Raw genomic sequence first — 21,505 nt, forward strand, 5'->3', positions numbered from 1 at the left:
TGTGCGGGGAAAATGAGCTATCACAGAAGCAAAGAGGGCAGAGACAGATCTGAAGTTCTTTATCAGAGAATACAGTTTCCATCCTACTCCTGCAAGCGAGGCTTAGGGGACTCTGGTCTCTGTGGACTTTCTCTGTGTGCCAGACTTCACTGGGTTTAGCACAAGAAGCACAACTTATTGGATTATGGTGTCCAGCGTTTCTGCTCATATTGCTAGAGGCTGTGTGTGTGTGTGTGTGTGTGTGTGTGTGTGTGTGTGTGTGTGTGTGTGTGTGTGTGTGTGTGTGTGTGTGTGCGCGCGCGCGCGCACGCCATTGCTGTATGTGGGTGGGCAGCTTGTGAAGATAGAGATGGAACAGTAAATACACGACAAACTCCCGTTTACTTTCCCATTTTATAGGTGGGATTTCTTTATGGAGCCCTGCCTTTTCATGTTCACAGGTTAGCCGGTAAACAATCCAGAGGGGGGCCGTACTGTAAATGAAACGGGACTGTTAAGGCTTTTCTTGTTTCACGTGGATTTAACCGCACCTGTCTAATTTCATTCCTCGAGAAGTTTTGTGTCTGCCTGGACAGGATAAGGTTTTTGGCACTCGTCCTCAGTTAGATAGACTCTGGGGCTGCTGATAGAATGCTGCATAATTGTGCACATGCAGATTTGCAGTGGAAGTGATTTACTGGTACACTCTCTGTGTCTGTGGTGCCTGTAATTGCTGTAGCATCGCATTGCATAAATGTTCTGTGTTTATGATGCCTGCTTGATAAATGAGTCCATAATTTTATCTAATAAATAGATCTATAAAATACTTTTGTTCTACTTGTAGAATGCCTTTTGTTTCATGGTTGATTCATCTTTTTTGTTTTCATGCTGTGCACTGTATCACTAGTTGATGCATAGATGGAACTGCATCCTTTTAGACTGCTATAAAAATTAGTTATATACCACAAGATTCCCAGTAAATCTCCAGTAAATCATCTTTATGGTTAATTGCTGTAATGTGCATTACATTCTATGATAACACAGTGAGTTATTGTATGTTTTGAAACTGCACTAATATCGTCTTAACGTATTAGCAGCGCTGTGCTCATTCTTAAATACAGTTCCCACAGTGTGAATAAGGCACGGGCACATCAGAGTAAAACAATGTTGCTAAGGAACTGACCTATGTCTATCTAGTTATGAAGAGAGTTATGGTGCTTATTCAGTGTAGTAACCCTGCTCTGCTTTAACAGATTACAGCCTAGGTAGGGATTTTGTATCATTAAGGCTGAAGTTAATCCTAATCTTATTTTTTTTCTCTTTTGCTCTAAACCACTTTCTGCTTTATATCCTCTTTCAGTGTGTCATGACCTCGCTCACAGCTCCATAAAAGTTCAAATGCAGGGAAGACATAAGAAAAACACAACCAGAGGATGATCAGTGTAAGCAGCAACAGAGACAGCGTGGCAAGGCCATGATCATAGTATCAAAATGTATCTAGATTTTCCCTACATTTTGATACCATCTATCCCATTTCCTCAAATAGTTGGCAGTGGGAGGTGGTTTCAGGAAGTTGCTAGTAGTTGCTTATGTGAAATTTATGTATATTTACTGCACGTATGGTACCAAGAAAGATGTGGATTCACTGATTTGTTGCTAGCAGTTGTTAGTATGAAATTGATCACAAAGAAAGTGAGTGTTTGTGGGGAGTACAAGGTTTCCAAATACCTTGCAGGTGAATGTTCTCTGTAAGTGGTTTGAGTCACTTTTTCAATGTTCACTATTTGCTTGGATAGCCAATGACAAGTGTTTGCAGACAAACTGGCATATTTCCATGCAAAGTACTGTCAACTTCAGCAACCAAAGCAATCACAAAGAGGTTTTTGGTATATCCCCTGATAGATTTCACCCAGCCACCAAACTCCAGCAATCACTCACCGACCTCTTGGAGATTATAATTTTTTTTTTCTAGTGACTGGAGGTTTCCAGAGAATTGCCAGCTGGTTTCTAGGCCTGTATGACTGAGGCCTTAGGCAATGAAACCCATGCACCACAGAAAGATATGCAGTACCACTGCACAGCCAGTACAGGTTGCAGAGGGCCATAACAAATGCAAGAGACATAAAAATAATGGTAATACTGTCTGCACCAGTTTCAAAATCATAAATATATGAGAATGAAAGCATAGCAGATAACTGATGGGATTTCATCCTGCTGTGTATAATGCCATTCAAGTACGCTCTGATGGTAGATATGCCCTTTCCTTAGTGAGTTACTTATTGAGAGGATGAATCACAGATGCTGGGAGGAATCCTTGCATTTCCCTTTTTATTATTTATTCGGCAGCATGGCACAAGGAAAGCATGCGGTGCTGGAGCAACAGGGGGAAAAAAACTGCTTGGAGAGCGGGACTAATCATGCCAGTTTCACAGCATAACAAGACAACAGTTAGAATTGGATGACGACTGGAAACCTTAAAAGCAATGCTAGCTCTGGTCCCATTACTGCACAGCCTAACGAACACCAGCCGGGCTGTAGAGTGTATTTATGATCTGCAGGACATCTGCAAATACAGACTGATTGGTATAAAAGAAAAAGACCAAAAAAAAAAATCAATTTCACTGTCAGAGTGGACATTTAATTGCTGAGTTTCAGGAGGTCATGAATAAAGTGTGTGGCCCAGATTGTGCTGGCTGTATTCCACTCACGTTGCTCTTTGAGGGGTTGAGTGACTGCTCCCCTCTGCCAGAAGCGCCATCCTTGTCCCAGTGGCGTTCCACCTTAAAAAGAGGAATATGTGTGCCCAACTGGCTCCCTGACATTGACACACCGTGAGTCACGCTGCTGTGCTATTTCAGTATGGCTGCTGGCAAGCCAAGCCTTTCTGTAGCCTCTCCCCTCCCTGCTTTGGTCATTTGTTTGCCTCCCCTGCTATGCTGTTTTCTTGTAATTTGGACATCTGTCAAGGTGGTTTGTTTGCAACCCTGTGGTGTGATTAGGCTACCTGTGCCAAATCTGGTAAGAGAGATGTGGGTTGAAGCGAGCCTTGGCTCTAAAGACAGAGCCACAGCATGGCTGCTCCACATCTACCAAGTTTAGCGGGATAATTACAAAAGCACTGGGCGATCAAGATGCTGTGAAAGAGATGCAACAAGTCGAGAACATTCAGGTCAGTGATCACAAATGTATTCATCATGCTTGTCTACACGCTCTCCTGCAGTGTTAATGGTGGTCTTGTCAGTGTCCTAGTACTGTCTGTTCAGTCCCGCCTCGCCCTGTCACACAGCTTGCTCAACTCAGAGCCAGTGCCAGAACCTCCTCTTACACCAGGGGGAGGAAGTGGGGCAATTAACCACCTGCTGATAAAGGAGCCATACCGCACAGCCTCACACATACCCCGATATTTGGTGGATCACTCATGGACACATTCAAACCCAGACTTATGGGTGTGGTGTCACTCAGGCGCACTGCGTGAAGCTCTAGCAGAAAGCTTGCAAACATACAGTGAGCACCAAATGAGAACAGGGTTGTGCTGATTTCAGATTTGCTTTCTGATCATGTTTCATACTGAGCGTTACTAATTTGTTCATCTCTTTAATGAACATTATTGGCAGGATCACATTAACCCAGCACTTAAGTTTCCTAATGGTTAAGGTCACGCTCCGCGCTCACATCATACTGTACGATGTCATTCAGTCAGTACTGAATGATTCCAACGGCACATCTCACTTCATTGAAAAGATCTTTTTTTTTATTTTTACATCATTAGCCAGACAGATATATTGCATGTTAAAACAAAGTAAATAAACCATAATGAGCCTCCATTATGCTTTTTCCTTTTTTTCTGTGATATATTTGCTCTGTTACTCATCCATGCTCATACACTATATTGCCAGAAGTGTTCGCTCATCTGCCTTCACAGGAATGCTCATCTTAATCCATAGGGTTTAATGTGTCGTCGGACCACCCTTTGCAGCTATAATAGCTTCAACTCTCCTGTGGAGGCTGTCCTCAAGGTTTAGGAGTGTTTATGAGAATTTTTGACCATTCTTCCAGGTCAGACACTGACGTTGGATGAAAAGGTCTAGCTCACAGTCTCCACTCTAATTCATCCCAAAGCTGTTCTGTCAGGTTGAAATCAGGACTCTATGCATGCCAGTCTAGTTATTCCACATTGACCTCGCTCATCCATGTCTTTATGGACCTTCCTTTGTGCACTGGTGTGCAGTCAGTGACCCATTCTTTCACAAATTCTTGTAGAAGTAGTCTGCATGCCCCGGTTGATTTCCTACACTTGTGGGCAGGGAAGTGATTTGAACACCTGAATTCAATTATTTGAATAGGTGAGTGAATACTTTTGGTAATATAGTGTATTAAACACGTGCAAACTTTCAAATAATGAGATCAGCTTGTGTATAAGGAACTTAGTGTGAGCCAACAGCTCAAGCTTTAGTCTAGAACATTTGGTTTCAGAAGGATTTTTTCGGTCTTAGAAGTCACTGAGGGTGGAAATTCCTAATATGGTCATTGCAGGCTGTGAGCACAGGACTGTGTACCTGCTGCTCAAACTTTCTGTTTACTAAGAGCATGCAATCAGAAGTAAGATGGCTCAAAGAAATGGGGAAAAAGCTAAAATAGCATTTTTCAGATGGTGGATGAACTGAGGAGCACCAGGATAAGAAAAATAACACATTTATGAACTGAAAATCATAAAAGATGCCACAGTTGAGACAGAAAAATAAAAGGAATTGATTTCTGGCCTAAATCAAAACTTTGTGTTTTGGTAAATCATTCATAGCTGATAAGCCATTTCAACCTCACTAACAGCATGAACGGCAGTGGCAGCTGCCGCACTGCGCTTTGCCGCTCTGTCACGTTAAGTTGTCTTTTAGTCCCAAATCAGCATGGATCTCACTATGTGCCCTGTGTGGCAGAGCAACAAAAACCAGTCAGTGTATGTTCATGGGAGTGTCAGGAAGACGGGTTACACAAGGGCTGGCAACATTTTTTTTCTGGCCCATTCGGTCTTAAACAAGTATCATAACTTTCCTCTTACCTTAAAAATAAGCATACCACAAAGAACTCTACAGCATGCAGCAGACTTATCATACCGTAGTTTTAGGAAGAGAGAGAATTTGCATTGTTATGAAATAACAGATGATAGATGTGATAAATAGATGATAGATAAAACTGTGAAAAAAGCAAGATGTAGGTGTTTATTAAACTGTTTTCAGCCAAGACACACACAGAGACTGGAAACCTAAACTAGCAAAAGTCTCTTTTCACATTTTTTGATTATCTTTTATTCAAACAAGAAAAAATAAAAACAAGTATGAAGGGGGCTTGGCGTGTTTCCAATTCTAGGAGTGGCCAACAGGTGCACTATGGACAGAGAGGGTGTGGCCATAGTTACTGCTCCTGAGTTTCACCCGAGGACAAAATAAGCCTGCTACACCTGTACTGTCACACCGGTTAGCCTTCAAGGACACACTTTTGTTGTGGATTGTGTCTTCACTTTAAGGTATGTCGGAGCTGTTATTTTTATTCTTCCCTTTATAGCGTTTATCGATCAACATTTGATTTTCTTGGTAGTTTGTACAGACAAACACACACACACACACACACACACACAAAATAAACTGTCACGACTGAGTTCTCAGGTGATGTAAGTTTATAGATAAACAACTAAGCAAAAGTGATAAAGGCTCTGGGGGAGAGGTAAATGACGCCAGACATCTTTGCTTTTTGATGCCAAATACAAGCCTTTAGATTAAAACTCTTATTTTCCTGATAGTGTGTTTGCTCTCAGGTTGAAAATGGAGCCAGCATTCACGAGCGTCAGGCTAAAGGTGGCTGTGCTGTTTCTGGTGACAATTCAGCTGAGAACAGGTGAGTGTGGGGTTTTTCTTTCTTTTTGATTACATCTAAGGAGTTTGTTTCAGGTTTCTGAGCATGTTGAATCAGGGAACACAACGATCACCAGCAGAAGAGTTGTTTTTCTTAGGAATTCTGAACCTGAATCTGATTTGTGATCCACACAGCAGATACAGTTCACTGTAACTCAGCTGATGATCTGACCATTTCACGTACTCACTGAAGGGTGCGTTTGTAGTGGGGATGGCTGAGAAGTACCCTGCATATCATTCATACCTTAAATTATTGTGGCTGAGGGTCAAACAGCTATGTGCATTTGCAAAGCGCGACCCTGATGGATTTTATTGTGACCAGGGGAGTAATTAGCCTCGGGCCCCCATCCAAGCTGTCTGTATTAAATATAAGAGCAGCATAAAAATGCAAAAAAAAAAATTACATCAAATACGCCCAGAAAAAACCCTCAAACCTCAACGTCCCCTTCATTATTCAGATAATGCTTCCTAATTAGACCAAAAGTTCACCGCCTTATATAAAGAGCCACGACTGATTCTTTCGGCTCTATCGTGACTATTTGAGGAAAGCACCTGGGCGTGTGCATTTCCATTCACAGGAGAAATAAACAACATTAATGACGGCAGTATTCCAACCATCATTTTATTTACGATGAGCGACATCCAGGGTTTAGCATTGTACGTGGCAATTCCTTTAAATTCCTCTGCATCATTGATGTAAACACTTCTACGTCTGCTTCTGCTGTTATGACAAGTCAAAAAATTATTCCAGAGAAGAAGTAGGGGTGAGCAGGAGGAAACACACACAAAACAAAACAAAAACAAAAACTGTGAGGCACCTTTGTATTTGCCAATGAGGGGAGGGCACAGGGATGTGCATGTTTGTACTGAGCTCAGTGGCTGAACCTACTGGCAAGTTAGCTCAGTGGCCTCTTCACGTGGAAATCGCATCTTCTTTAGATCCCAGTGTTTTGCCCTTGGGGGGTGCTGGGAGTTGGGGAGGGCGGCTTTCACGGTGTAAACATTTGACTGACTAATTTGTTTTTTTCCACACTCACTTCATCACATCTGCCATTGTGTACGCTTTCATAAATACCCCTGACATCCTCTGCTTTGTTGTGGTGCCACTAAAGTGCATTCTGAGTGCTTTCAGAGGGTTATAGTGGATTTAATGATGAGCGATGTCAAAACAGAGGCTGATTTGATTTGAGCTCCATTTAGATATTTTCTGAAGGTTGGACACCCGAACGAAGGGGGAGGGATGGCGAGAAGATAGAGTCGAACATTATCGAGATAAATAACTCTGATCTGTTGAAATGTGTCACCACGCTATCAGTGTTGACTCTGGCAACAGTTGAATAAAAATCTAAGGCCAAAAAGAGTGAGTTAGCGGGGAGTGTGTGTCAACTCAGAGACGGCTCGTAACTAGCTCATGTGTTCAGCTTTCATCATTATTTGCCGATATATTTCAGACAATTAATAAGCCTCCAGAGTTTAATAAGTTAAATTGAATATGCAACCCCAACCCAAAAATCAAAATAAACTTTTACTTTAATTCATGTCCAAGCCCTCAAAATCTTCAGTTTGACTTAAAAGGCCTATTAGTCTCACATCAGCACTTCTTCTCCTCCCTGAGACAGCACAGGAGCGCAGGCCCAGAGCTTGAATGCCATTAAGTGGGAGAAATATTAATACGTTTGAGAGCGAAATTCATTTTATTCTGTCTTCTTTCTGTCTCTTAACTTGGGTACACGACTGTAAGAATCCAATGGAGAAAGAAAGCATTGTTCTAAGTTAGACGGAGCTTAATAGAATTTTTGGTTTCATCCCATGTTAACAGAGGCGATGCAGATAACATCCACGGGGCCGCAGACCATTCAGTATGCAACGGGAACGACTGTTAAACTGGGATGCACCTATACTCCAGCCGCAGCAGACACAGGACCGCTGGATATTGAGTGGTCCAACGTCAGTCCGGACATGACACAGAAGGACACAGTGGTATGTTGCATGTGTGATGACAGAGAGGAATTATAGAAAGACAGAGAAAATATTGCATTTAGGCTCAGTTAGCTGGAAAACCTGAATCAAAAAATAAGACATTACTCAGTGCAAATCTTGCCTCTCAGATCTTATCATATTCAGGTGGCCAGACCCACTACACGGACAACAGCGTCTCCAAAAGGTTCAGTTTCACAGGGAACCCCGACCAGGGAGATGCTTCGATCTCTATCACTGGTGTGACAGTCTCAGACACCGCCACATACCAGTGTAAAGTCAAGAAGCTCCCAGGCATTGACATGAGAAAAATCACACTGGTTGTGTTGGGTGAGGACAAATTGCTTTTTTTGTTTTGCTTCTTTTTTTTTTTAACCGGTCTAACTTGTTTCATTTCTCAGCCGTCTGCTTTTAAATGTGCTCATTCACATGGAATGCAAAGGCTCCTCCATTCTTTCTGTCTCAGTAGATTACCTCACTGCAGCCATACCCAGATGCTTCAGTGTTGAATCAGAGCATTGCACTAAAATAGTTTTTGTGCCATATGGGTTGTTTCTTTCTTTTTTTTCATTAGTTCCCCCATCAACGCCAAAGTGTTGGGTTGAAGGTGGTGAGGAGAAAGGAAGCACAGTCTCCCTCCGCTGCGTATCCCGTCAAGGATCCTCTCCCATCAGCTATGTGTGGACGAGAGAAAACGGAGCTGCAATTCCATCCACTGCTACTCAAAGTAAGCAACTTAGCACCAGGATGCCTTTTTCTAAGAATGCTCTTCTCTAAACACTAATGCGGCTGTGTTTGTGTAGGTAATGTGCTTGTACTCAGTGCTGTCTTCTTTCATTAAGACCAACAGAGTGGGGAGCTTCTGATAAAGAACCATACAGACAGCAACACTGGAACTTATGTCTGCGAGGCAGCAAACGCTGTGGGCAAAGGGCAGTGTAAATACGTACTGCGTGCATACAACCGTAAGTCTACAATATCATCATCTTATTTTCAGTTTAACAGCTCTGAACACTCATATCCTGAAGGTACCTTTTTTGACTTGCTTTTATGCAAAATCACATATAATCCTCTTGTTGGATTTGGAATTCAAGAAGGTGAGCTGCACACGTTTGATTTCTAAGCAATACATTGCCTCTTCCAGCTACCAATAAAGCAGGTGTGATAGCTGGCGCTGTGATAGGCGCTCTGCTGCTTCTGCTGCTCCTCCTGCTTCTCATCTGGCTTCTCATCTGCTGCTGCCACAAGCGTCGCTACCAGAAGGAGGTCGCGAATGAAATAAGGTATTTTATGGCCGTTTGAGGCATCTGTCAAACGATCTCAGATTGGTGCAGCAGCTTAACTGAGAACCTGCATGGCTCTACTTCCCAGGGAGGATGCGCAGGCCCCGGAGAGCAGGCCCCCGAGCAGGAACTCCAGTATGCACTCCAGCCGGCACTCCAGCCTCCGCTCAGTGATGGGATACCGCACTCACCACGGCGTCATCTACAGTTCCGTAAGGGGCAATCTGCCTACGGTCAATGAATCGGGCCCAATCTTCACAAATGGAAGCAATGGGTCGACCACAGGCGGGGAGATACCCGCTCACCTCACATATGACCCTAAATATGGATACGCCGTGTGACCACAAACCTCAAGCCTAACAGGCTCTTAATTTTATCTTTAGTGCTCAACTACACTTTATGATAAAAAAAAAAAGACTCAACACCTTTTAAATAATATTCTGTGTCTGAAGTATATAAGGGCCAAGAGTTGCAATAATATATACATGTTTTTTAAACCAGGGAACAATGGGAGTGTTTGCATAGCTACTGACTCATAAAATCCTACCCTCATGTGACATATTATATGTATCAGCTGACTTTCATGAAGCACTTTAGCACATCACTGCTAGTGTAAAGCAAACAGAAGAACAGGTTTTCATAATCACAAATAAGATTTGCTTTGTTTTTTTTTAAACTGTATGTAAAATGTATATAGCAAAGCAATTATTTTTTATTATGGTGCTTTTTTTCCTTCTTGTTATTTTTTTATTTTGTACAGTTTAATGTTTTAATTGGCAAGTCAAGGCGAACAACAAATGTAAATGGCATTCGGGTGTTTGTGTTGTCGGTCCACATGGGTCACATGTGTACAAATGTAACTTAATTAGAGAGATTAACGAATGAAGAATCCATTAAAATAAATATCTAGTGCAAAGTTCTTGTTTAAAAAAAAAAACTCAAAATCTTGGTCATTTAATATGCTCGATGTGTTCTCACAGCTTTCACAGTTGCTGCTATTTTCAGGGGTGTAAGTGGCTCGATAATTGGGGACACTTTAGAATAGTTAGCTTTACCTCTGACCCTCTTTATGGCAGTTTGCTTTCTGGTAAAAAAAAAAAAAATAATAATTTGTAGAGCAAAACGAAGCAGAATTGCCTCGTTCATGTCCTGTGCAGGGATGCATGTCTGATCTTTTTGGGGAGGGGGTAGGAAGAAGGTAAACTAGCTCTTAAACTAGCGGTACTGACCTGCAGCTGACACCTTCAGTAAGCAGAGTCAGCACTGTGCCTGCAGCCCCACCTCTCTTCAAAAGATCCCATCTTCAAAAGGTGCGTATATTGAATGAATACGAGCTGCTGGTAGTGGTGTGGCTTGGTCAGTAATTCTGTTTCCAGTCCCCTTCAGGGCAAGGGGCACCCCATCCCAACCCACCACACAGCTACACCAACAGACTGGCATAACACAGTGTTTAATGTGCCTCTGCTGTGCTTGACTTTGTCGTTTGTTTGCTTCCCAAGAAGACAAACACATCCTCTGTGGGTCCGTGTTAATGTCTGTGACTTTCTGTTTGCTCTAACCAGTATTTTTTCCCCCTTTCTTTCCCAGTAAATGCACATCCGTCAAGCTTTCTCATGTGCTCACACGTTAGCCTGTCCTTTGATCCATGCAAGAAGCAGGAAAACGGATACAATAATTAATTACAAATACTGTTCTGGAAGCCTTGTTGGAAAATCGCAGTCTTGCTTTGGAGGGCAGAAGTTTTAACAGGGTTGGCATAGTAAAAGAAATTGTATTATTATTATTTTTAGAAAAAAGAAAAGGCTACCACCGCAGTCTGCTTTCAAAGAGCTTTTGTATGGAAAACTGCTTTTTAATGCTCTTGTGCAACAAAAAGGCAGAATCTGTCCCTGAAATTTGGCTTAAGGTGATTTTTTTTTTTTTTTTATAAAGAAAAGTGTGACTGCAGACTGTTGGGAAAGCCATACTGTGTGCTTATGAAATCAGCATCTTGCTTGTTTTGACTGGATAAATGGAGTAAACAAGAAATCTAAATAGAGTTGAACTATAATTTTAAGTCAGCACCTCATTAAAAAGAAAGTTGGGGTGCTCCACAGCACAAGCTAAAGTGATAAGGTGCTGCATGAGCACGGCTTGTGAAGGTGACTTAAAGGTGATTTGCTGTTCTTATCAGGTAAATAGGCGTGTGGGCGGTTTGGTGTTTGTAAATATGTGGCGGACAGCAGGAATAAGTATTTGCATGCGGCGCGTGTTGGATTGTGGTTTGTGGATTGGCTGAGCTGCTGTGCTGCACTGACAGACGTACAGTAAAGTCATTGGATATCAATATGCACTGCTCAAAAAAAAATGGAAGGACTTTTTAATCAGAGTGCAGCCTCAAGTCAATTAAACTTGTGGGATATTGATCTGGTCAGTTAAGTCGCAGAGGGGGTTGTTAATCAGTTTCAGCTGCTTTGTTGGTCATGAAATGAAACAAGAGGGGCAACAATGAGACAATACCCAAAACAGGAATTTTTCCCAGAACCAGTTTTACAGGTGGAGGCCACTGACATTTTTCCTTCCTCGTCTTTTCTGACTGTTTTTTCACTAGTTTTGAATTTGAAGTCAGTGTTATTATTGGCAGCATGAGGTGCCAAGGTTTGCTGTGTCTCCCAGCACAGTCTCAAGAGGAGACTCTTTGAGACAGCCAGTTACTTAAGGAGAGCTGGACAGGGTCATAAAAGGTTCTTCCCGTATCAGTAGGACTGGTATCTGGAGGAATAGCATGGGCACTGCCAGAGCTAAAAAAAATGGCCTCCAGCAGGCTGCTGGTGTGAATGTCTCTTACCAAACAACCAGAAATAGGCTTCATGATGCCCAGTACTGTGCAGCTCGATTAGAATTTCCCATAGAATCCCAGAATTGGCAGGTCCACCGCTGGCACCCTGTGCTTTTCACGAATGAAAGTAGGTTCACCCTGAGTACTTGTGACAGACGTGAAAAAGTCTTGATAAGCTGTGGAGAATGTTATGCTGCCTGTAACATCATTCAGCATCATAGGTTTAGTGATGGTTCAGTGATGGTTTGGGAAGGCATTTCAATCAGGGACACACAGACCTCTACAAGCTTGACAACAGCGCCCTAACTGCCTTTAGGTATCTGGATTAAAGTTCCTTCGGGTGATGTGATGACAGTATGCAGGCAGTTCTATGACAATGAAAGAATTGATACCCCTGAATGGATGCAAATCTCTGGGACATTGTGTTTTGGTCCATACAATGCTGCCAGGTTGCAGCTCAGACTGTCCAGAAGCTCATCGATTCCCATTGAGATCTGATGTTTTCAAATTGTCCCTTTATTTATTTATTTATTTATTTTTTTGATCTGTGTATAATGAGCACATATCCTGTCCACCTCATGTCAATGCAAACCAGCTGTCGCCACTACCTGTGGTCAGGGATGATGCAAATCGTACCCAATGTGAAAATATAAATCCCCATGAAAAGAAAACTTAGATCCAAGACTTTCACCTTGCGTGTGCATCCTGCAGACAACTCCAGGCAAGGATTAATGCTTGAATAAACAAAACAAAACAAAGGATTCCTCAGCTGCTACCAAAGTTATTGAGCCAGACCGGGTATTGTCACGACTAACAGGCAAAGAGAACGTAAGCAGAAACCTTCAGTTGGATTCACGGCAATAAAAAACACAATATCTGACCCAGGTGAGCTTCGCTAGTGTAGGAATTTCCTACGCTAATTACTCTAACCTTCTTACCTCACTTGTTCGCTTTGCATGTGACCACCTTAAATTTCAGAATTGGCATAAAATTCGAACATTGACCAAAGATTTTAATTGGGCCTGTTTGTATCTGTTTAATGAATTTCAAATGCTAAATGTGTGAATCTTTTCCTCGGGCCCTTCTGACAAGCTATGACTGATTCAATTCTGTGACAGAAATGAAGAATCATCTGATTTTTGAGTGTGTGTATATAATTTATTATTCCTCTTCCCCCCCTTCTTGTCATCTCTTTGAACGCAGCAAAACCAAAGCACTTCAGAAGCCCACACAGACTGCTGAGTGTTGCACGGAGACTTAAAGACTACGGTATCCTTGTTAAAGTTTACGGCACAGAAGAGTTTGGGGTTATGCTTGTGTTAATTAAATATCCCCTCTGGGTAATGACGGGTGTGCTGGGCATCACCACTGTCTTTTTTAATTCCTATATCTCTTTGATGAGTGTGTTGAACTACAAGGAGAAAAAGCAGTGGACGCCTTGTGAAACTATCACCATGGCTCTGTCGGTGGCCAGTATTGCTCACCAGATGACTTGCTACTTCTGGATGACCATGGATGAGGTGGACAGTAACTGCCAGATTGCCCAGATAGGCTACGCTATCCTGCTGGTGCTTACCTTCAGCTTCAAGTTCATCATCATGTGGAACAGCAGCTTTCTCACTTTCTACTACAGCACCAAACTGGTTCACGAACCCAACCACTGCTACACACACGCCCAAGATGTCATCGTCAAGCACGTGACCATAGCTGTGATTCTCATCCCTCTGTTTGGTTTTGGCACCTGTTTGCCAATGCTTGTGTTGTTTAACGCTGGCAACCCAGCAGCTGCTGGAAACGCGGTTGGCAACATCACCTACAAAGCAAATGGAGACTGTGGACTTGTATTCTCTGACACCACTTCTGTGAAGGTTTATCAAGTCATGTACTTGCTCCTCTCTGATGTATTTCCAGGGGTGGTCATGGTGAAATGCTGCATCTCCATCTCTGTTCACCTGGCCATCCATCTCCAGCACATGAAAGCTAGCACCAATGGAACCCACCCTCCAAAGCTGGGCACTCAGATAAGGGTCATCGAAATGGCTCTTGGTCTAGTGGCCAACTTCCTTGTCCTGCTCGTGGTAGACCTGTATGTCAACTACAAAATTGTGGCGCACCAAGAGAGCACCCTCTCTCTCACAATCTTTTTCACATCGCTCTACACGACCGTTGCTGCCGTGGTGCTCATCTACGGCAAGAGGACTCTTTGGAAAACGCTGATACATGATTTTAACTTCTGGCTTAGTGAATAACTGTATTTGTCTTGTCTGAAGGTGCCCGAACAAAAGACTCAAGCCAGCCTTCCTTCAAAAGTTAAAAACTGGGGGACAAAAAAAAGCCAATTTGCTTTCTGCTGGAGGTCTTTGTGCTGAAATCAATTGGTCATTGTCTGAACTTATTAAAAAACTTTGAAGTATTCTTTTATCTTTTGTGCTAGCAATTTCAGTAATGACTACTGTCCTGCTGCATCACCATTAATTACAGTTTCTTGCATCAGAATGGGATTTTAGCTGTGCTGGCCACTTAGAGCTCTGCAAGTGAACGCACACCGGGGCCATATAACCAGCTGACCAGGCCAGTACCTATGAATATTAATATTTCAGTAGTACAAATAATAAGTTAGGCCTGTAAAACAGATCCCAAAGCATGCGTGCTTAGACGTGATGTAACTCGGGGCCCATCTGAAAACGTTAAAAAATACATGTGACTGAGGTAAGAGTACAGAGCATATTAATAAAACAGGAACGTATGCAGAACCTGGCTTTAAGAGTTTTTCCCCCCTCACTCAGGTTGCAGATAGTTTAAGCTGCACACAGGGACTGGAGTAACCTGCACGTTAGCTGGAAGGATGCCAGGCCAAATCCCTGCACCATATGAGGGGGAAAAAACACAAACCCGATGAAGAGAAGCCCCCCCCCCAACATCCTCCTTTTTAGTATATGTGTTCGCTGGCCCTCGACAGAATCGTGTATACCTGCACTCGACAGCTCCCAGGTGTGACTTTATGTAGCTGTTGCTGAGAGTGTGGATATGAAGCTGGTGTTCCTGAAAAGTGCACTCATGCCCAGCAAACCTACTCTGAGTAAATAGAGGGGCTTTTTTATAAAAAGGAAAAAATGAAAAAAAAAAATGCAGCAGACCTCCTTGCAATGCTACATTAGTTCACACCCTCTGGCACCACCTAGTGAGGTTCAAAGCAGAGATACAATAGTGCAGCTAATCCCACTACACACAGAGACTCGGGATCCCTCCAGCTGTTAAACGGACAAAGTAAGAAAGGGCGTATTATCCTTTGATGCAGGGGAGTTAAGTCGTACCAAGGCCTCCGCTTCCATTCCTGTCGTCTTCCCCTCTCCCTGTTGGAGGGAGCTGGATTCAACATAACAGGGGCAAGTTAGGTTAAAGATGAGGCCAAGAACAGCTCAATACAATAAAAGGAACCAAAAAATAAAAGCGCTAATATGGCTACAAATGGCCATTTCTTCAGTGATTAACTGAAAGAAATGGCTACAGTTGTAGCTGCTCAAACTGGACCCAGTCTTAACTACCATATGCACATACGGTAGACTAAAGCTGTTTTATTGATCACTTTTGGACTTTTTCCTTTGACAGTTAAAGCAATAAATAAATAAATAAATAAATAAATAAATAAATAAATACTTGTGTTTTTTAAAACTACACTGCATTTAGTGGAAGATAAAAAAAAGATGCAAATTAAGACTTAAAAGACAAAAGGCAATAAATGCGATAATTATCATTTTAAATGAGTGAAATTATAACAAACAGGGGTGGCATGGTGGTGCAGTGGCTAGCACAGAAGGTGCTGGGTTTGAATCCAGGCTGGGACCTTTCCATATGGAGTTTACATGATCCCTCTCTGCAGGTACTCAGTCTGCAGTCCAAACATATGCATGGGGTTGAGTTAACTGGTGATTCCTAAATTGGCCACAAGTGTGAATGTGTGCAACAGATCGATGACCTGTTCCAGGGTGTACCCTGTGTCCTGCCCTGTGGATAGGCTCCAGCAACCCCAAATCAGATGGATGGATGAAAAATAAATATTCCACCTGGAACTTATATGTTGTCTACGAACTAAGGAGGACAGTATGTCTTATTTTGTATTCACAGCTTGTTTCTGCTGACCCCAAGTGACCAAAAAAATCCTGCAGGTTGAAAAATAAAATAAATTATTGAATTTTATATCGAATTTTATACCGGAAATTAATTTATAAAATTAATTAAAGGTTGAAAAATAAAATAAATTATTGAATTTTATATCGAATTTTATACCGGAAATTAATTTATAATGACTTGTAAATATTCTGAAAAGCAGCCGCCCAAGCTTCCGCAGTAAGATCTAAATTAAAATACAGTGGACTGGAATAAAAGAATTAAAGTAGCAGAAATATCTAAGAGAAGTATCTCAGAATTGTACTTAAGTACTTTGTTATGTCTGATAAATGAAGTGTAAGAGTTTGCAACTGTGTTGTGGAAAAAATGTTTCAAACTTCGACTGAGTGCTGTCTCAAGGAAATGGAAATTGTGTGAGTGACCTCAGACTGTGGAATGACTCAGACACTCCGATGTGCCACTGGCTTGTAAGTCAGCTGAGAGGAGACTGGAAAGACGTCTGCAACAGAAAGGAACAATGCTGTTGTGATTTCTGCCCTTGGAATTGTTACAGCATTAAGCCGCAAACCTCTTACACTATGAGGTTGTTTCCATGGAGATGTTCCCGAGTATCCAGCTAAAGTTGGCAGTTATTACGTTGCTTCCTTTGCATGAGTGAACATCCCTTTAAATGTCCACTGCCCATGAGACTTGAAGGGAGAAAGATACCCCCGCACCTCACTATCCAACAGGAAGGAAGAGGCCATTAACAATACAGATTAGCAACACCAGCACCATCCCACAATTCCTAGAAGAATTGCGTAAAGTCCTCCCTGCTTTCACACGAAAAGCCTCTCCAGCCTATGCACCAGTGAGCTAAAGCAAAGTATCGTTTACCTACACCAACTCTAATTGTGTTTGAAATGCATAGGTCACCACTTCTGTGTCTAGTTTGTTGATGTTTTGAGCTTGAGTGGGTAATTTTTTTTCACGCCATCAACAGCATCCCGATAACTGTCTGTGTGAGTGCTGCGTTTCCACCGAGGGTACAGAGGGTAATCTGTATTCTGTATGGAGGCAAGATTGCAGCTAAAAGGCTTTTTTTTTTTTTTTTTCAAATAATCATAGTCATCAAAAAAAGGGAAAAAAATAGGGAGTCTGCAGGCATTTCAGAAACTGCTTTATTTCTGTTAAGTCAACAACAGCTTGTTCATAAAAAAGATCATCATATATCTCTTGAGGCATTGTTTGTATAAAATGTCTTTGATGCACGTTAAGGAATTTCCACTGTACAAAAGAAGTTAATCCCTTGTAAAAACAATGTAAATTTAATAAAACACTGGCAAATTAACAAAAGATTCAACTCTATCATTCTTAAAGCACTTTTACATGCAGAGATTTTGCACATACTGTTTCTTTTAGAACATTTTGACAGCGCACAGGAAAAAGTGTATATTGAAATCATACTAAAAATTACACTGCACTCAAAATAAACAATCTCTGTACACACTGGGTGTGCAAAACTAAGGAAATACTCAATTCAACGAATAGCAATAATTTACTTGAAAATTAATTGATAAAAAAGAAAATCTACCCACACCTGAAATATCAAACTAAAGTGAACTCCAGAGGTATTTATGCTTGTAGCACATAGCGTTTAGGGTTCTTTAAAGGACCAGTTAGAAAGTTTGGAAAATTTACTCTCTCGACAAGAGAAAGAGACTATACCACTTACATCATTGTCTAAATGATGACTCCATAACCTACAGTTAGCTTAGCATTAGGACTGAAAACAGCTGCCGACTGGAAACAATTCAGATCTCATGATTTCCTCTGGGATTAATAAAATATCCTAATTTGTTCACAAAAGAGGGAAACGTTGTGTTTTACATGTGGCAGAATGAGTATCTCTTGGCCAAGAGCAGTAACTTTCTGATCTTATTTCTGATTGCCACACAATGTCATCTTTAAACTAAAGGTTTCTTATAGTTTCGTGATTTGATTTATTAAGTGAGCTTTGCAGATGGCAGGTGTATTTTTGTGTCTTCTATGTCTAATGCTAAGCTAAGCTAACCTTTTGGCTTAAATTCAAGCAACAACCTGGAAGTGCAAAAAACACAGATCACCTGAAGCTGGCTCCAAAAGTGAGTCAGTCCCCATAGACTCTTGTGTAAAAATACCCAGAGATGAAGTGAATGTTTATAGCCAGGTACAATACTTGTTTTGGGATTGTATGTATAATTAGCTTCAGTCATGGTTCAAAGTTAAGGTCATTTGAACTGTTACAAAAATGAAACCATCTGATCCAAGAAGAGTTGGCCAAAACTGAAACAAACAAATCTGTTTATGTCAGCTGATCTATTAGAATATAAGATCACCAAATGTTGCCATTAGTCTATATCTGCTGGGCACCAATGCAAACATGGACCTGCTGTTGCTGTTTTTTTTGTTTTTTTTTACTGGAATTTCCTGGAATAGTTTCATCTTACCCATGGATGCAGCTTAGCTGAAAACTTAGCACTACACTCAGTGGCCTAAATATGGTCACTTCCTGTTCCAGAAATGCAAGCTGTCATGATTTTAGCTAAATTGGAGCCTTCAAAAATACAGAAATCACAAACCAATCAGTGATGTCATTCGTCTTTTATACACAGTCTGTGCTCCATGCTACATGCCCACTAAAAAGGTACAAGAGTGGCATCTATGATCTTGTCTCCTAACCAATGCAAATATGCAGATTTTCCAAAACGTCCTTTCACTGAACCTCACCATCAACATGATGTAGTTTAGTTTGGATGCACGGGTTACAGTATTCAGTTCATCATCAACATCAAAACAAACGCATAATCTGCAGCACATTCAATAATGCCATCCAGTGTCTCTGAAACATTGTGGTTTAGACACCGTCAACAAACAATAACTACATTCTGTACATTGTTTTCCCTGCTCTCAATCAAGTTCGAAATGAATCTAATGCAGCTTTTTACTGTTCAAAAATGGAATGCTGGTAAACAGCTAGAGGGGAAATGAGTCATCCAGTGTCACTCTATAAGCACACACACTGTTCAGCCACAACATTAAAACCACCAGCTCTGAGTAGGTTCCCCTCATGACACTCGGACACAGGCCACTGATAGGGGACCACACAGAATGTCTTGTGCTGTCTGGGACTGGGACATCGGGAGCAGATCCTTTGTCCCCTGAGGGTTTGGTGCATTTTGTGGAAGCATCATAGGACTGAAATCTGGGAAGTTTGGAGGCCAGGTCAATGCTTTGGGCTGTTTTGGATGCTTTCAAGTAGGTCTTGAGCAGTTTTTTGTGGTGTAGGAAAAGAGCCCATTGCTACCAGCTGCTTTTCCCATGGGTAGCTGTGCTTGGTCTGCAGCAGCTTTAGCAGGTGTTTGTGGTTAAATTAACATCCACACGAAAGACCAAACTTCCCAGGACGATGCTGGATTATAATGAGATGATCAGTGTTCGTTTCTCCTGTGTGTGGTTTAAATGTTGTGGCTGATTAGTCTACAAATAAAATATAACATTACAACATTGATCATTCCTTGTTCACCACATTTGCTTTGTGTTAAGAAAAAAAAAGTATCTTTTCTAAAAAGAGAATTAAAATCTGTACCTGAAAATCATATATCCATTTTTTGCACGTTAGTACCCTTATTGACAGTCTATTGACAGAAATCCCAAACCTAAACTTCCTCGCAGCTTAACAACAAAATTAAAAGGACTGCTTGGAACTATAATCAACTTGCATCAGAAATATGCTTCCCATTGAAAATCTGATGGTCCTGCAATCTGTACCTTGCTGTGGGGTTTCCACTCTGCCACAAATGAAGCTATGTTTATAAATCACAGCCAAATCATAGAATTAGGGGGGTAATAATCTTACTGGGGGGGGTGCTCATAGGACGGGAACATTGACTTCCGTGCCTTTGGAGGCGGTGGAGGAGGCTTGCTCTCAATTTTCATCGGGAGTGGAGGCGAAAACTTCAGGGAAAAAGAGAAGAGTGCTCGTGTTAGGACTTCAAATAAAAATAAAAACAGAATATTTTAGCGTTTACATGACATTAAATATGTATTTGTAAGGGGGTGTGTGAGATTTTCTCTGAGCAGACATACCTCTGTAGAAAATCTGGAGTTGTCAATCTCATGCGGGTGTTTCTTTGGTGGCATAGGTGGAGGAGTCCCTGGAGTGTCAATGGTTCTGACATCATTGTCAGTGAGAAGTGATGAATAACCTATGACAGGAGAGAGGAAATAAAAGCTTTTCAGGCCACATGTATCAGTGAATACGAGGTGTGTGTGTGACCTGATTAGGGCTTCAGACCAGAATGTGCTTACACAACGGAGCCCTCCTGTTTCTGCGTGTGTAAGGCATAACTTTAAGAGAAAATAAAACGATGACATGCAGTGTTTGACTTTTTTTGGAGGTGGGGGGGTAACATACTGGAGCTGCGTGGTGTTTGCGGTGTGTGTGGAGAGGCAGGTAGAGGGCTGAGCGGGTTAGACAAGCTGAGCTGAGATGAAACCCCCTGAAACAGGGAGAGGGTAAGCCGGCGATCTCCCAGCTGTAAACTCTTGGGCCTCTGCTGCTTCTCTGGAGGAGTCTAGAATGAAAGTGGAAAACACAACAATGCAAAACCATTTAAGCACAACGGGACTGCTCCCAATTCACAGTTAAAACACTTGACACAATAACAACACGGCCTTTTTAAGTACCTTTGTTTAGTGCATGTTACAGGGGAATAAGAATAACAGAAGAAATATGAAGTGTGTAAACAGTTCTTGGGCATAAGGCCTTACCTCATCTCCATCTGACTGCCTCTCAAGGAGGTTCTGGGATTTGCTCACACTCCACTCCTTTCTGTTCTTTCTAGCAATCCTATTGTCTTCATCTGAGCGGGACAGAACAGACGCCCTGCGATCTCTGGGACGGGACAACAAGGAACTGTTTGTGAATGAAGCAGATATAGAATCAGATGCATAGACGGTGCATTTTTTTTTTCCCAAACAAGGAAAACAAAAGTCTTTTTTTTAAAGTAAGCAATGTCTAGACAGGATGGAAAGGTAGATAAAATAAGCAGCACAAGGATGCTGGGACTAACTCTTGGGAGGAAAGGCAGGAGGGCCCGTCTGAGGAAGCAGAGCCGCTGGAGAGGCCCGAGGAGGCGTTGGAGATGGTTGAGATAGTGGACATGCGACGCAGGGTGGAGGGCAGGATGTAGGGCATCACCACCGAGCCCACGCGACTCTTCTTCTGCTCAGTGAGAGAGCAGGGCTGGGACACACAAATGGGATTAAGCGTCACTGGGGGGAGGAGAGGAGATCTTGGCAGGGGAGGAGCACAATGACAGGCAAAACACAGGTCGCAATAGATTGGTTAAAGGAAGATTTATGGTCCTGCACTAATATAATGTACACTCTGC

General features: G+C 42.0%; 3 protein-coding genes across 7 annotated transcripts in view; 2 read left to right on the forward strand and 1 right to left on the reverse strand.

Annotated features, from left to right (window-relative positions):
- Nucleotides 1-5,375: 5,375 nt before the first annotated feature.
- Nucleotides 5,376-10,074, forward strand: vsig8b (V-set and immunoglobulin domain containing 8b). 2 transcript variants are annotated; one of them, XM_080895123.1, is made up of 8 exons: nt 5,376-5,500; nt 5,774-5,868; nt 7,705-7,865; nt 7,994-8,192; nt 8,437-8,589; nt 8,705-8,827; nt 9,007-9,145; nt 9,234-10,074. In XM_080895123.1, exons 2-8 carry the CDS (start codon nt 5,796-5,798, stop codon nt 9,484-9,486), a joined length of 1,101 nt encoding a protein of 366 aa, XP_080751249.1. In that variant the 5' UTR covers nt 5,376-5,500; nt 5,774-5,795; the 3' UTR covers nt 9,487-10,074. The 2 variants fall into 2 exon arrangements, with proteins under 2 accessions (XP_080751249.1, XP_080751250.1); XM_080895124.1 differs by having other exon boundaries at nt 5,402-5,500; nt 5,789-5,868.
- Nucleotides 10,075-13,306: 3,232 nt separating this feature from the next.
- Nucleotides 13,307-14,237, forward strand: tas2r202 (taste receptor, type 2, member 202; the record flags this gene model as incomplete). Its single annotated transcript, XM_080893711.1, has 1 exon — nt 13,307-14,237. One exon carries the CDS (start codon nt 13,307-13,309, stop codon nt 14,210-14,212), a length of 906 nt encoding a protein of 301 aa, XP_080749837.1. The 3' UTR covers nt 14,213-14,237.
- A 2,996-nt stretch (nt 14,238-17,233) lies between these two features.
- The window catches only part of dock5 (dedicator of cytokinesis 5), a 39,503-nt gene continuing 35,231 nt past the window's right edge, over nt 17,234-21,505 (reverse strand). Inside the window, exons 47-51 of one of the 4 annotated variants that reach the window (XM_080895075.1) lie at nt 21,185-21,357; nt 20,883-21,006; nt 20,527-20,686; nt 20,199-20,317; nt 17,234-20,066 (exon numbers count right to left, since the gene is read on the reverse strand). In XM_080895075.1, the coding sequence (XP_080751201.1) occupies nt 19,965-20,066; nt 20,199-20,317; nt 20,527-20,686; nt 20,883-21,006; nt 21,185-21,357 (678 nt within the window). In that variant the 3' untranslated portion in view covers nt 17,234-19,964. Of the gene's footprint in view, nt 20,067-20,198; nt 20,318-20,526; nt 20,687-20,882; nt 21,028-21,184; nt 21,407-21,505 lie in introns of those variants that run through there. The other 3 variants (XM_080895074.1, XM_080895076.1, XM_080895077.1) reach the window with 3 other exon arrangements.

Source organism: Rhamphochromis sp. 'chilingali' (assembly GCF_963969265.1).
Source record: "Rhamphochromis sp. 'chilingali' genome assembly, chromosome: 10".
Classification (NCBI taxonomy): domain Eukaryota; kingdom Metazoa; phylum Chordata; class Actinopteri; order Cichliformes; family Cichlidae; genus Rhamphochromis; species Rhamphochromis sp. 'chilingali'.

Excerpts from the sequence above, each read along its gene's own strand:
- vsig8b (XM_080895123.1), top strand. The coding sequence starts at position 5,796 with ATGGAGCCAGCATTCACGAGCGTCAGGCTAAAGGTGGCTGTGCTGTTT. Across the intron at positions 8,193-8,436 it reads AATCACACTGGTTGTGTTGG|TTCCCCCATCAACGCCAAAG; the intron begins GTGAGGACAAAT and ends TTTTTTCATTAG. Across the intron at positions 8,590-8,704 it reads TCCATCCACTGCTACTCAAA|ACCAACAGAGTGGGGAGCTT; the intron begins GTAAGCAACTTA and ends TCTTTCATTAAG.